This window comes from Pelodiscus sinensis, chromosome 3 (genome assembly GCF_052426305.1).
Source record: "Pelodiscus sinensis isolate ZL-2025 chromosome 3, ASM5242630v1, whole genome shotgun sequence".
NCBI lineage: Eukaryota > Metazoa > Chordata > Testudines > Trionychidae > Pelodiscus > Pelodiscus sinensis.
The window spans coordinates 142,913,050-142,928,611 of record NC_143054.1 but is presented as its reverse complement, the minus strand read 5'-3'; the positions used below and the strand labels follow the sequence as shown (position 1 = coordinate 142,928,611).

At 52.4% G+C, this 15,562-nt stretch overlaps 1 protein-coding gene across 2 annotated transcripts in view; it reads left to right on the top strand.

Annotated features, from left to right (window-relative positions):
* The first annotated feature begins 1,303 nt into the window (after positions 1–1,303).
* Positions 1,304–15,562, top strand: part of AARS2 (alanyl-tRNA synthetase 2, mitochondrial) — a 28,177-nt gene continuing 13,918 nt past the window's right edge. The window contains exons 1-10 of one of the 2 annotated variants that reach the window (XM_075925063.2): positions 1,304–1,656; positions 5,442–5,630; positions 7,448–7,593; positions 9,491–9,685; positions 10,149–10,293; positions 10,889–11,034; positions 11,808–11,916; positions 12,932–12,970; positions 13,880–13,991; positions 15,314–15,441. In XM_075925063.2, coding sequence (XP_075781178.2) covers positions 1,348–1,656; positions 5,442–5,630; positions 7,448–7,593; positions 9,491–9,685; positions 10,149–10,293; positions 10,889–11,034; positions 11,808–11,916; positions 12,932–12,970; positions 13,880–13,991; positions 15,314–15,441 — 1,518 coding nt within the window. In that variant the 5' untranslated portion in view covers positions 1,304–1,347. Of the gene's footprint in view, positions 1,657–1,830; positions 2,090–5,441; positions 5,631–7,447; positions 7,594–9,490; positions 9,686–10,148; positions 10,294–10,888; positions 11,035–11,807; positions 11,917–12,931; positions 12,971–13,879; positions 13,992–15,313; positions 15,442–15,562 lie in introns of those variants that run through there. The other variant, XM_006126527.5, reaches the window with a different exon arrangement.

Sequence of the window (15,562 nt, the reverse complement as noted above, 5' to 3'; positions counted from 1 at the left end):
GAAGCAGGTGGGAGATGCTGGTGGTGGTGAGCAGCATGAGTGCCAGCTGAAGGACCCAGGAGAATCATAGGGGTGGGAGTGGTACTTTGAAGGGGAAACTGATATTTCTTTCCAGCACAGTCGACTGCATGACTGTCCCCTGTTCCTCCTGAGTCCTCTGACTTGTGCTCCCACTGGTTGCCACTGCCTGCACTGAGAGATGGGCACAGCCTCCAGGCAGGGAGAGGGGGCTGTCAGGGGATGGAGCTGGCCTTGCAGCACCCAGCTGCATTGGACATTATGAAATGTGGGGCAATTTGGTGCTCTGAATAATGTGGTGCCCTACACAGCTGCATGTTTTGTTTATCAGAGGAATGACCCCTGCCTCAATCTCAGCAAAATAGGCCCAACTACCCAGGGACTGTACCACAAGTATCGAAACCTCAAGTAAGCTTCATATGTGACCTCTTGCACAGAGGGTCATCAGAACATAACTTGAAATCTGATACAATAATCAAACATGTCCTCTGGTATCTATAATTTATGGGACTGAGGTATTATCTGTGACATAGTAGGCATGCAATTCTGACATGGAAATTTTTTTTTCCAGATTGTAATCTTCCTTTATTTGCTGTTGCCAACTCTCGTGATTTCATGACAACTCCAACAACAATTCTGGTATCTTTCTGAAAATGTCAGACTTTGGAAGCAAATAATTTAGTATCTCGCCTTTCATTAAAAAAAGTTTCTTAGTAGAAAAAACCTTGAAAAGAAGACTTGAAGGTACCCTAAAGTCTCCAGGAACCAGAAGGCAAAGAAAATACCCCAGCATTCATAATTTTTAAAATCTCATTATTTGGGGTGGTGGGGTTGTAGTTCACGACTTGAATATCTGTAGTATACTGATTATTATTGACTGTGAAGGTGCCCAGGACAAGCGAAACCTAGGCCCCATTACACAAAAGTTTATAAATACATCCTTGGAATAGAGCACGAGGCTAAAGGAAAGGCACTGGAGGTCAGACAGGCCAGCTGGAGAGGAGCCAGGTGGACGATGCTCTGAAGCCCAGGTTCAGCAGAGAGGGGACCTAGAGACAGAAGGGAAATGGGCCAGACAGTAATTTATGTGCCGCTGCTCTCCTGCCACACCAGCCTCCCAGAAAAGTCATTGCTGCTAGGCCAGCAACGGGTGCAGAGCTCTGCACAGGGGCAGCCCAGGCTCGGCTCCGCTCACCCCTCGCTTTGCCCGGGGGCAGCGGCCACATGCTTAAAACTCTCACAAGCCCCTTGAAGCGGACCTGCAGAAACAGCAAAGCATGCCGGGAGGCGCTTTGCATACGGCTCCCCGATCCCACCATCCCCTGCGGCATGGAGGTTTCTCTTGCTGCCGCCTCTCGTTGGCTGGTGTCCTACCGACGGCGCGAAGCCGGCGTTCCGCCCTCGGTTAAGATGGCCGCGGCAGGCCACGCGCGGCGGCTGCTCCGGCTCCCCCCAGGTTGGCGCTGCGGCTCCTGCCGGGCTCGCTCCGCCGCCGCCGCCTGCCCCCCGGCGGGGCAGGTCCGCCAGGCCTTTCTTCGCTTCTTCCGGGAGCAGCACGGACACCGGCTGGTGCCCTCAGCCCCCGTGCGGCCCCGCGGGGACCCCGGGCTCCTCTTCGTCAACGCGGGCATGAACCAGGTGGGCGGGGCGGGATCGGCGCTGCCGCAGCCTCCCGACGGGGCAGCCCTGGGGTGAAGCCCCGGTTGAGCCCCGGCGCCTCTTGCATTGCAAGCTGAGCCGCGGTTGTAGCTGCTGGGACGTGCCCGAGCTCCTGGCAGCCTCTGAGCCCTGCCTGGTGCCCCCGCCCGGCTGTTTCTGCCTAGCCCGGGGCGGGTAAATCTGCCAAGCCCTGGCGTAACGCGCCCCTAGCTGTAAGGGCGGCATAATGCACCACCGAGGCGGTCCTGGCAGCTGCAGCTGCTCAGGGCAGCACCCACAGACCCCATTGTGCATGTAGCGCTCCCCACTGCCTCTCTGCAATAAACACTGCTAGTGCTCTGGCCCGCCGCAGCATAGCACCTGGGTGCCTCCCTGTCACTTACGGAGTATGTGCTGGAAACGCACCTGTGAGGTAGGTGACTGCTGTCCTGACAGATTAAGTGATTTGCTCAAAGTCACAGGAAAATGCTCTTGTTGAGCTGGGAATTGAATCTAGGTCTCTGGGGACCCAGATCTGTGCTCTCATTACAAGGCCATCCCGTCTTTGTTGCAGTAGTGAGGATAGGTGTGAGGCCCAACTTAAATGTATACCCCAAATTAAAAAACACATAAGAACGGTCATACTGGGTCAGACCAACTGTCTATCTAACCCACTGTCCTGTCTGCCGACAGTGGCCAGTACCAGATGCTCCAGTGGGAGGGAACACAACGGCTGTGTCTATACTGGCCAGTTTTCCCGGAAAATCAGCCGCTTTTCTGGAAAAACTTGCCAGCTGTCTACTCTGGCCGCTTGAATTTCTGCAAAAGCACTGACTTCCTACTGTAAAAAATCAGTGCTTCTTGCAGAAATACTATGCTGCTCCCGTTCAGGCAAAAGTCCCTTTTGCGCAAAGCTTTTGTGCAAAAGGGCCAGTGTAGACAGCTCAGATTTGTTTTCCGCAAAAAAGCCCCGATGGCTAAAATGGCGATCGGGGCTTTTTTGAGGAAAAGCACGTCTAGATTGGCACAGACGCTTTTCCACAAAAAGTGCTTTTGCGGAAAAGCGTCCGTGCCAATCTAGACGCTTTGTTCCGAAAATGCTTTTAACGGAAAACTTTTCCGTCTAGCCCAGTATCCTAGCCCAGTATCCTGTCTGCCGACAGTGGCCAATACCAGATGCCCCAGAGGGGAGGGAACACAACAGGTAATCCTCACATGAACCCTCCCCTGTCTCCTCCAGAGAAACAGAGGCTAGGGACACCATTTCTACCTATTCTGTTATACGTTGAGTAACAGACAGCTTATCTTGGTTCAACAATAAACCTGACTCAGGTGCCTTCGTATCTTCTCTGAGTCTGCAGTCTTTGGGGGCTCTCATGAAGTCTATTTTGCTAACTACCTGCGCAGAGCTGGCATGATATACTGAGGGAGCATATGAAAACACACACAGCCAAAGGTTTATCATCACTGATGGAGCAGGAGATCTGTCAGGATGCCACACCAGTGAATCCTAAATTTACTTGTACTGCTGTTCTGAACTACTACACTACCCAATTAGCCTAACCATGGTAGTTAATGAATGTACTCTTTTACATACCTAACTGAAACTCCCAGTGTTGACCAGGCTCAGGACAACTGTTGTACTACTCAGCTACTTTAGAAGTTTTTCACATTGGGCCAAAAATAAAACTTTTGTAACATTTTGGGCGGTTGTAGAATCTCCCATCACTGGAGATATTTAAAAGCAGTTTAGATAGGCATCTGTCAGGGATGATCTATGGTGCTTGGTCCTGCCATGAGGGCAGAGGACTGGTCTTGCTGACCTCTAGAAGTCCCTTTCAGTTCAAGTGTTCTATGATTTTCACAAATGTGGAATTGTGTTTGGGGTGAAGTGGAGGAGGGGGTATTTGTATACAGGCAGTCCCCGGGTTACGTACAAGATAGGGACTGTAGGTTTGTTCTTAAGTTGAATCTGTATGTAAGTCGGAACTGGCGTCCAGATTCAGCCGCTGCTGAAACTGATCAGTTTCAACAGCGGCTGAAACTGACCGCCAGTTCTGACTTACAAACAGATTCAACTTAAGAACCCCAGGCGTCCCCAAGTCAACTGCTGCTGAAACTGATCAGCGGCTGATTCCAGGAAGCCGGGGGCAGAGCAACTCTGTCTCGGGCTTACTGTAGTCAGCCGCTGGTCAGTTTCAGCAGCGGCTGACTTGGGGACACCAGGGGCAGAGCAGCTGGCGCGCTGCTGGGTTGCTCCAGTAGCGCCGCTCCTCAGCGCTACTGGAGCAACCCAGCAGCACCCCAGCTGCTCTGCCCCAGGCGTCCTGATTCAGCCGCTGCTGAAACTGACCAGCAGCAGCTGAATCAGGACGCCTGGGGCAGAGCAGCTGGGGTGCTGCCGGGTTGGTCCAGTAGCGCCGAGGAGCGGCGCTGCGGGACCAACCCAGCAGCGCCCCAGCTGCTCTACCCCAGGCGTCGTGGGCAGAAAAGCCTGGTCTGCTGGGGGAGAGGGGGCACTAGCTGTGCGCCCCCCCCCCCCCCCCAGCAGACCAGGAAGACGCGGAGCAAAGCCACGGAGGATGCCCGCAGCGGGACAGCCGTGGCGTGCCTGGGCTGTCCCGCTGCGGGCGTCCTCCAAGGCTTTGCTCCCCATCTCCCTGGTCTGACCAGCAGACCAGGGAGACGGGGAGCAAAGCCGCGGAGGACGCCCGCAGCGGGATAGCCGTGGCGCGCCTGGGCTGTCCCGCTGCGGGCATCCTCCGCGGCTTTGCTCCGCGTCTCCCTGGTCTGACCAGCAGACCAAGGAGACGGGGAGCAGCTTTTCTTGCCCCGGAGAACGGGGGCGGTGGGACCGTGGCTCATCTGGGCGTCCCGCCGCTCCCGTCCTCCGGGGCGAGAAAAGCCCTGTTCGTAACTGCGGATCCGACATAAGTCGGATCCGCGTAACTCGGGGACTGCCTGTAGTCTGGTAGTTAGAGTGCTGGGCTGTTGCACACCTAGGTTCAAGTCCTGCTCTGCAGTGATTTGGGATGAAAACGTCTCTGAGTCGCACTTGAATTTTGGTCTCCCAACCACAGTTAAAGAATGTCTCTCAAGCCTTCCTGACATATTTCATGAAAACTGTTTCACAGAGGGTACATCTAGACTGCAAGCTTCTTTCGAAAGAAGTTTTTTCAAAAGAGCTCTTTCAAAAAAAGCTTCTTTCAAAAGAGAGCGCTCACACCTCAAAACCAGATTGAAAAAGCGATCTGCTTTTTCGAAAGAGAGCGTCCAGACTGCATGGATGCTGTCTCAAAAGAAAGCCCTGATTGCTATTCACAGAATGGCCACCAGAGCACCTGTGCTTTTTTTGATTGCCTCTTCTTTCAAAAAATGTCCCTGCTCTGCATCCACACACGCCTTTTTTTGAAAGAGCTCTTTCAAAAAAGGCGTTCCTCCTTGTAATTAGAGGTTTACCAATGTCCAAAAAACTCCTGCATTCTTTTGATTTAATTTCGAAAGAACGTGATTGCAATGTGGATGCGGGTGAAGTTTTTTCAAAAAAACAATGTAGTCTAGACATACCCAGAGATGTATCTTTTTGGCTTTGCCAAAACTGCATATTGTCTGAAATCATTCCAAGCACCTCTGCCATGCCTGGAATACTTCAGGGTAATAAACCCCGTAACAAACTTTTCTCATTGTTATTTAATAATTGCAGCACAGAAACCCCACTCAGGACTTATAATTCAACCCGGCAAGGTATGAAAATGGCATGATTTTTTGTGTGTGTTCCCTTCTAGTTCAAGCCCATTTTCTTGGGTACAGCACATCCCCGAAGTGAGTTGGCCCAGTACCGGCGTGTGGTGAACAGCCAGAAGTGCGTGCGTGCTGGTGGAAAGCACAATGATTTGGATGACGTGGGCCGAGATGTTTACCATCACACCTTCTTTGAGATGCTGGGAAACTGGTCCTTTGGGGATTATTTTAAAGTGAGATACTTGAGCATGTGCTCCTCGGGACATGGGTCAGGTCTTGCTACCACGTGTCAAATGTACCCTGGGGTGCTGTATCAGGCATATTGTCTCGGCTGCTCTGATGAGCTTGGGATTTTTTATTTTTTTTTGCTGTGAGTTCCAGGGTTTAAACCACCGGGTGAGCAGAGCGTGTGCTGGTGTTCAACAGCAAGTTAGCTGATCTGGAGGGGCTGGCTGGTTTTTCCCAACTGCCACATTGCCAAAAGAAGCTATCAACATGCTAAATATTCAGCTAATTCTTACATTCAAGTGGCAATTTGTGTAGTTGTCGTAAAGATGCTGGGTAATGGCAAATGGGGTGGCAAGGAGATGGGGCTGAGCACCAGCGAATGAGAGTGAAATACATCTCTGGTTTAAAATATCCATATTAGGAAAAGGTTTGCTAACTCCCCTGGTTTAAATGGTGCACCCCCTCTGGGAACACTAAATTGGTTACCTCCCAGAATTAACTAAAGACAATGGGGGCTGGCTTCAGATGACTTGGGCTGTGAACTGCATGGGAATGGGAATGGGCTAGGGAGTCTGTGATCCAAATTGGGGTAGAGGTGGCAGCCTAGTTCCTGGGGAGCAGACAACCCCATTTCAGCCATCGCTGTGACAGTTAGTCATCAAGACTGCCCCCGTTGCAAGAGGGAACCACTCAGTACTCTGCCTGTTGGACAGGGGATACTGAGGTCACCAGCAGGAAGCTCATTGCTTGCTTTCCATAGATACCAGAAGGCCTGCTTTGGCGGTGTAGCCCTTTATCACTCTGTTCTACACTGTAGAATGGCAAAGGGCAAGTGCAACCAAGGCTAGCAGCGTCAGTGTGGCTTCCTTCCCTTTTACAGGCAGTCCCCGGGTTACGTACAAGATAGGGACTGTAGGTTTGTTCTTAAGTTGAATTTGTATGTAAGTCGGAACTGGTACATATTGTAGGGGAAACTCTAGCCCAGTGGTCCCCAACCATTAGAGGTTGCCGGGCGCCAGGGGGCATGGCCGTTCGCCCGCCAGGGGGCAGGGACACTTGCGCGCCCGGGGACGGCCCCCCCATAGCCGCATGCCCGGGGGCGGGGCCCCCCCATAGCCACGCGCCCGGGGGCGGGGCCCCCCCATAGCCACGCGCCCGGGGGCGGGGCCCCCTCTCCTCCCACCAAGCGCCGCGTGCCCGGGGCCAGCGCCCCCTACAAACGCCGCGCGCCCAGGGCCGGCACTCTCCTCCTGCCAAGCGCCGCGCACCCAGGGCCGGTGCCCCCTGCAAACGCCGCGCGCCTGGGGCCAGCGCTCTTCCCCCCCAAGTGCCGCGCACCCGGGGCCAGCACTCCCCCCCCCCCCCCAAGCGCCGCGCGCCCAGAGTGCAGGCGGCCACACCGCGCATGCGCCACGTGTCCAGGGCCAGGCCAGCCCCGAGCACTTGGCGGGCGCACACAAATGCCATGGCGCCCGCGGGCACCGTGTTGGGGACCACGGCTCTAGCCAAACATTTCTCCAGAGCTCAGTTTTATTCTCCCACACCTTACTTCCGTCAGTCCTTTATTCTCAAGCTGAGGTGTCTGCTGAGAAAAGCCGCTCCGCGTCTCCCTGGTCTGCTGGGGGGGGCGCTAGCTTCGCGTCTCCCTGGTCTGCTGGGGGGAAGCAGCTAGTGCGGGGTTGCCTCACCCCATTTGTAATAGGGATCTGATGTAAGTCGGATCCATGTAACCTGGGGACTGCCTGTACTTCTAAGTTAGAGTCTCTCTCCTGGATGCTTCTGACTAGCTGTGCTGTCTTTTGCTTTTCCTCACTCCATTCAGGAGGAAGCATGTGGCATGGCATGGGAGCTCCTAACACAGATCTATGAGATCCCAAAAGACCGTCTCTACATCACCTATTTTGGAGGAGACTCTTCACTGGGGCTGAGCCCAGATGAAGAGAGCAAGGACATATGGCTCAGCCTAGGGTAAGTGTATGAGAGCAGAGGGGCAGGAGAGTCATGGGCAGAGGTGAGAGGCAAGTTCAGTCACCATTTGCTTGTTAGCTGGTAGGATGCAGATGTGGAAGAGAAAAGGATTAATCAGTGGGTTTTTGTTTTTTTTAACTCTCTCATTTGAGTCCAGTTCCATTGGATTGTTATGAATTCCTTAGTGGCCCAGCAGCCCTGGTAAGCCCTGTCTTACCGCTCAATTGCCATTTCAAATGCAGCACTGGGTTAGTCAGGGTGATTACTGCTGGCCTGTGTGAATTGAGACCAGTGGCCTCAGGCCTGTCTTTAATAAAGATGTCTACACAACTGTACTTCCACAGTCAATGGTACTGAATCTCCTCTCAGCCAAGAGGCCTAGAACTGAATAGGTGGTGGAGCTGGAGCTCCTGTCTCAAACCTAGTGATCCCTCCCTCCAGGGAAGGGTGGAAAAAAGGATGATTTTTTTTAAACAAAAAATGTAGGTGCTTTTTAAATTAAGTAGAGGTTTGCATATTAAAAATAAATACATTGAAAATTAAATATGAAATAGAACCATGTTAAAGTCTAAACTTATAATTTAAAATTATACAGAAAATAATATTAAAGAGTAGATGTTTGCTGACAAATTGTAATGACAAACCACTTTTAAAGTGGAAGTCGCTGGCTAAACATCTGGAAATAAAGTTGAAAGAAGTGTTAAATGAAGTTTTGACAGCAGTGTCCTCTTCTGTGGGTTCAGAGGGGAATATTCACTCCATTGCAGTTTATTCAAATAGTTCAATTCAATGACTAATTCACTGGTTTCTTAACTTTCAACTGGGGAGTTAAAAAAGCTTGTTTTCCTCTTCTATTATATGACTAAAAACTAAGTATGAGAGGAAGAGTTCTAAAGTCCTGAAGGATATAATGACCTGATACAATCTGTTCAATTCACTAACTGCAGAGACTATGCCCTTTGTTTAGTAAATCAGCTACTTTTAAATGAAAATCATTTTTGTTAGACTCTGTGATACTTTCTGGTGCCCCAGAAATCTGTTATATTACAGTGATGTCGCTGAGCAGGTCAAATCAGGGCAAATTGCTTAGAAACAGGACTACTTACAGGCCAAGACTGGGGTTCCTCCAGTATAAGGCACACCACACAAGTCACAAAGAGCACTTCTGTTGCCACACTGTCCATTAAGAAGTCACACAAGCAGCCCCCTTAGCAATTCAGCATCTTCTGTGCCACAACCTGCACCACTCCTTACTCAGATGAGAGGTTATGAAAACCAGTCTCACCAAATCTGAACAGGTTCTTTCAATCCCAAAGGACCAGTGACTTTCCCAGGTCAGCTTATACCTCAGCTCTTGCCCACTACTTGAGACGCATTTTCAATGAAATACTGCTATTTGCTTGAGGCTATGTCTACACTACAGGCTTCTTGTACAAGAAGACTGATGAGATCAACAAAAACTCTCTAGTGTAAACCTTGCCTGAGTAGCCACGTTTTCACAATAAGTGAATGAACCCTGTTGATAACTCCCAGAGGCAAACATTTGAAATACAGCTACAAAGCCAATTCTCATCATTTCAGATATAAAAATGACACACGCATATGAACAGTATAAACAGAACAAGTGAATTATCAGCTTTCTATAGACACTGCAAATGTATAACAGTGGTTGCAACGATGTTTATATGCTAATCTCAAATCCAGTAATGTCACAGAGGCAGCTAGTTCAGCCCTCTATGAGCAGAAGCAAGTACACCATATCGAGCTAGGTAACAGTACAGTCAGAGAGGAGTCCCCCAGACTCCTCTCCCTGGCTCATGGTAGCCTGTGGCTTGTGCACTGTGGAGGGAACAATCTGCTAGCCCTGCCTTGTGATCTCTGCTACTGTCTTTTTCAGGGTGCCTCCCAGTCATGTGCTGCCTTTCCCACTGAGGGAAAACTTCTGGGAGATGGGTGAGACTGGCCCTTGCGGCCCCTGCACCGAGATCCACTACGACCATGTAGGTGGCGGCAGGGACGCAGCAGCACTGGTGAACCAGGACAGCCCTGATGTGGTGGAGATCTGGAACTTGGTCTTCATGCAGTACAGCAGGTACTGATCCCCTGAGGGCTGCCTCAGAGCAACACTCCATATAAGAAACTTGTACCTCCCTAAAGACATTAATGTTCAATGAGTCCTTGCTCCACACTGGTTGGGACAGATGAGAGGGAGCTAAAGAAAGGCTTGGAGACATCTCAGAGGCTCCTCTTTGCCCTCTGTGCAGCCATCTGCTAGACACCCAACCAGTGTCTTCTCTTCCCCTGCTACTTTTTCCATCTCTGCCTTGTCTCTCAGATCTCCTCTGCCCTGCTGCTGCTCCTGTCAGTCGTGTCCCTGGCCTTGCCCCCTTTTGCCGCATAGCTGCACCTGTCAAGCCCCCTCTGCTCCTTCCTACAGCTTCCATCCTCAATCTGTGTCCCCCTCCAACCCCACTCAGATTGATTAGCACTTGTCCTCAGACTAACTTCCACTTCTCTTTGGCTTGTGTTTTGGGTGTGGGCTGGTGTGTTGCCAGAGAGGCTGATGGGAGTCTCCGTCCATTGCCCCAGCACCACGTGGACACGGGGATGGGCCTAGAAAGGTTGGTGACAGTTCTGCAGCGCAAGCGCTCCAACTACGACACAGACCTCTTCACCCCCATCCTGGATGCCATCCACCAGGTGATGATTAGCTGCCAGAGGTCCCAGCTGAATCGAAAGCACTTTCCAGTCTGGGTGTCTAGAGGTTATCCGCTGAGCATTGAAATAGCGCCCCCCTGGGATGGGAGGTAGCAGCTGTCAAACACCACACAGCAGTGCTGAACAGCCGCTTAGGCCAGGACGTGTGTCCATTTGAAGAACGGTGGGGGTTAGAGAGCAGGAGAGAAAGTCCTAGCTTGGAATTTAACCAGGACCCCACAGTTCATAACTCCTGTTACAAGCGTCATGGGATTGTAATTGCCCCAAGTGGTTAGATGCTGAGTTTGATGATGATTCTGACATGCGTGAGCCCTGGTCTCTTATGTGCCAGATGGGTGTTAATGTGGTACATTTGGCATGTGGGGTAGACTGGCATCAGTGTGTGAAGGGAATTAGCTACATGCCTGGCATTAGGAGGAAGAACCACCTGGGCGCCCATCAGCCCAGAAAACACCCACCCAGAGCAATATTATGCAGAGTTTACAGCCAGATGCCTTTCAGAGCAGCTGTGCTGTTCAGAGCTAGTTGCCACCTCTAAAACATCTCCTTTTCCATCCCATCCCTTTTCTGTCCACAGGGCTGCGGGGGGCCTGGGTACCAGGGCCTGATCGGGGCGGCTGATGTTGGATCTGTGAACATGGCCTACCGTGTGGTGGCGGATCATGTCCGCACCCTGTCTGTGTGCATTGCTGATGGCGTGTACCCTGGCATGTCTGGAGCCGAGTAAGGACGCATGATAATGGGGGAAGGGCTGCTTGACTGTGAAGGGGAGGGAGAGTACCAGCAGCAGTAGGGTGGATGTTCTGGCTGGAGGGGAAATGAGTGAGAAGGAAGCAGGTTGGAAATGAGAGAATATAGAGGGCACAGGGCAGGAGGGGCATGTAGGAACCAGCATGGTTATATGTGGTTGGCCCTGTGGTGATCAGGACGGAGAAGGTATGAGGTGTGGGGAGCTGGAGTGGGCATAAGGAACGATCTAGGCATGGCAAAGAGGGGCTGACTTTTGGGTTTGTGTGTGGTAATGTGGGTGAAGAAGGCAGAGCTGGTTTCGGGGCGGGGGGGGGGAAAGACCTGGTCAGGGTGGGGCATTTGCTTGTATAGGTGGGACCTGGGCAGAAATGGGGAGCTGCTTTGTGCTAAGGAGCAGCTGGGCAGCAGGCACAGGAGCTTGATTGTGTGGCCAGAGAGGGGAAGCTGATTTGTGGGGGGGGGGGGCTCAGGCATAGAAGAGGGAGCTGGGCAGGGAATGGGGAGTTGTTTGGGAGTCATGGGCAATGTTCCCTCTAATTTTTTTCCATCCGTATGTGGAATACATTTCATGTGCACTGAGGCATTTGTGGATGTGCACCACCAGTGTAAACACCTGCAACCAGCTGTGAGCACTCTGCTAATCAGCTGGGCGGCATTTAAATCTCTCCTGAGTGGCCACCCATGCAGTCAGTTTATAGGATACAGTGCTCATGGGGCTGTCTTAGGAATCCCTCCCCTATCTACAGGCTGGTGCTGCGCCGCATCCTGCGCAGGGCTGTCCGATTTTGTTCTGAAGTTCTTCATGCTCCGCCTGGGTTCCTGGCCAGCTTGGTTCCTATCGTGGTAGAAGTTCTGGTAAGCACAAAAGGGAGGGAGATTTGCCTATCAGCCTAGGTCTCATACTGCTACATGTTTCTTGGCTGAGTGCAGGAGCAGTTTCCCGTGCCAGGAGGTTGTATCCACTAGGGATCTTTGACCATGTGAGATGTTTATCCCAGTGACACTTGGCCTTCTTATTTCTATAATCTCAACAAGCTCTGAGCCAAACAATGTGTACAGCACAGGTCCGATGTGTGAGGGTGAAAGAAGAGACATGGGCTGCCAGCATAGACACTTCTCTAGCGTGCAGGTTCCCAAACGGGTTTCTGAAGAGCTGGCTGATCAGCTCGCCTCCCTTTTGTTTCTTTCTGCTTGATCTTATGAGAAGAAACTATACATACATTGAAAGCACTTTCCTAATACTACTCTTGCACAAAAAGCATTTGCTAGAGTAGCCACAGAGGTGTCCTGGAACACCGCATGGGTGGAGAGGGGGGATCCATGCAGCAGCAAGGACAAGAGAGGCAGCTGTGAAACAGTAGCTATTAACCAATGTGTAATCTCACTCTGTTGGGGCTCTGATGGGTGCTGTCTTCCTCCTCTTCCACCAAAGATGCACTGCCTTCATGCCCGTCAGGAGCCAGCCAGAGTCACACGGAAGTGCAGAAAGTATCAGTTAATTAAAGTTGGCTGTGTCTGGGAAGCAAGGTGGGAAGTGGTTAGAACAGGGGATTTGGAGAGTGGGACACATGCAAGTCACTGCCTCACCCTGCCTTACTTTCTCCATGGAGGTGTGGCACTTGCCTTACAGGGCAGTGGTACGCTTCTTTAATACTTTCAAAGCAATTTGCAATCCTCGGATAAAGGTGCAATAGCCATGCAGAGGCATCTGGCTCACCCAGATGCAGCCCTGAGATGGAGTCCCATGGGGTGAGCAGGGTCAATGCAAAAGGGCTCAGACGAGCCCATGTCCCTTGTGGTGGTAGGGAGGAGTGTTTGTGCTGACACTGCATGCAGCTTTTTCTGATGCTCAGTGCAACTTGCTCTGCAGGGAGATGCCTATCCAGAGCTGAGGAAGAACGCAGACCAGGTGAGCAGCATGGCATCTGCTGGGGAGAAGCAGTAACCCCTCATGGGAATCATGGCCAGCCTGGATTTGGGGGCTCCCTTAAGCCTCCTCTTTCAATATCCCTGACCTTTTGGATGTGTGCACTGCTGCCCTTCACATGCTATGAAAATGGAGTAGGGGCAGGGGATGTGAGCAAATGAGTTTGCCCTGCCCCCAGCACGGCCGCTCTCTTGGAGGGAGGAGAGGGAGCACAGATTCCAGACAATGGGCACAGACTCCGCGTGCGACTTGGCGTTCGCAGATGTACGCTGTGGATACTGAAGGTGGGGCTTGACGGGATCTCTCCTGTGCCACAATTAGCTGGTTGATGTCCCAGGGAAGCAGAGCGGCCCCTGTGCCAGCAAAGCGCAGAAGAAGCCCAGGCTTTAAGATGGTTCAGGTGCCCATGGTCTCCCTCCTGGAGTGAGTCCCCTTTGCCCCGCCTGTGGTAACGGCAATATTGATATAGCTAGAGCGAACTAGGTGCTTGGGGATCATGAGGGCAGCCATTTGCCCAGCTCTGCTGATAGGCCTGGCTCCTGACGAGCAGCGTGCCCTGCTCTCCTAGCCCTGGGGACCTCATGCAGAATCTTCACTGGGTTGCAAACGTGGCTGTCCCGCCTGGTGTGCCATGTAAGCCTGATCTCTGGTCTCTCCCAACAGGCGTCTGCCCCACCTCACTCTCCTTGCAGCAAGTTATGAGCCCAAAGCTAAGCTGTAGGTGCACCATGATAGCAAATGCAAAGCCTGCTTCGGCACCCACTTTACCTGTTCCCAGTCCTTGTAGTCACCAGGCTGTTCGACGGGCAGGATTCTGGGGGCTGGGCTGAGCCAAGCCGTGGAGCACACCCCCTGGGAAGGTGGTTGAATCCGCTCCTTCTCTCCCTGCAGATTATGAATGTCATCAGTGAGAACGAGGCTGCATTTCTCACCTCCCTTCTGCGGGGGCGGCGCATCATAGACAGGACTCTGCAGCAGATGGGTCCCGCCAACCTCTTCCCAGGTTAGTTCCTCCCATGCCGTCAGCTGCGGGGCGCCAGTGTACACCTGCTAATTCCCAATGTGCCTGGTGTCTGTGTCCATTCTCTAATCTGCGTCCTGTCCCCACCCTCTGAGAACGTGGCCATGCTAGAGGTAGGGCAAACTCCTCCACCTGCATCCCAAAGAGGTGAACCCCCCCACCCCTACTCCACTTAGATAGCGTGCTAGGGGATACTGTCAGCATATCCAAAAGCTCATGGAGAATTAAAGAGGAGGCTTAAGGGAGGCCCCAGATCCAGGCTGACCATGATTTCCCCCATGCCACTGAGAAGGAGAGTGCAACCCAGGGAGGAGCAGCAGCCAGGGTCTGCCATTGGTTAAGAGTGGCTTGGGCCTTTGCTGCTGCGTGTCTCAGCTAAGGCTGGGCTGGACCCTTTGGGCTGGGGGGAGAGCAATGGAAGCAGTGACACACCCCACAGCAGATGGCATGGTGTTCCCTTCTGCCCCAGAGAATTCTCCCCACTTCCAAATCAAAGCTGTGGTAGAGGCCTGCGTACCTGCAGCCCTGCTGGCAATACAGCTCCAGCCCCGTGCTCTGCACTGGCACTGCAAAACAGGTGCTGCATCTCCCAAATATCTCTGAGACGCTTCACTCACCAGAGCTAATGGGATCTTGTGGCTGCCAAGGGGCCCTGTTGCCGGTTTGATGCATAGGTGCTGTGGTGACTGGCTCCACACAAGCACTAGAACAGCTAGTGCAGTACCCAGCAGGGGGGAGCATGTTTGGGTGTGATAGGGATGATACTGGCTTAACCTTCACCTGCCTGAGCCGATTTGAACCCATCTCTCTCCACCTGTTCACTAAGCAGTGTGGTTCAGTACCTGGTAGCATAAGGCAATGGGAGAGTTCCGGCAAACACTCCGGAGCTTGCAGAGGCTGTTTGCTGCTACGGTCATTCTAGCTGCATTGGGAACTGGCCTGCCGCTGTGCTGAGGCCTTTCTATGTGCATGTGCTTTGCTGAGCTCTTTAGCGTACCTATTGACAGTCGCAAGCTGCACCATGCTGTCCGGTTGTGGGAGCAAACGTGTTCAAGCCTGTTTGGAAACATCTGTGCTCACAGTCCCAGGGGAGCTGAGGGCTGGCAGCCCTGTGGTTTTAGAGCACCATTGAGGGAACGCAATGAGCAACTCATCCTTGTTGGCTGCACTGATGGGGAAGAGAGGTCTCCTTAGGGATGTGAGGACATGCCCCCAGAGAAAGCAAGCGTTTCCTTTCATCACCCTGCTGTGTGTCCTCTCCATGGCCGCCTAGAGGCTGTGTTCTCATTACTGTCTCTCTGCAGCGAAGGTGGCATGGTCGCTGTATGGAAACCTGGGGTTTCCCCTAGATTTGATTGGCTTGATGATTGAAGAAAAGGGAATCCAGCTGGACTGGGCAGCTTTGGACCAGCTAGCCCAAGAAGATGCTGAGGTAGGATACAAAACCCTGCCTCTCATGCAAGCCTCTGTCACTGTGACTCATGCCCTAGACTTTCTGATCAGAGTTTCCATGTAGACTTCCAGTTCATTGCAGGTGCTTCTCATCACCTCTG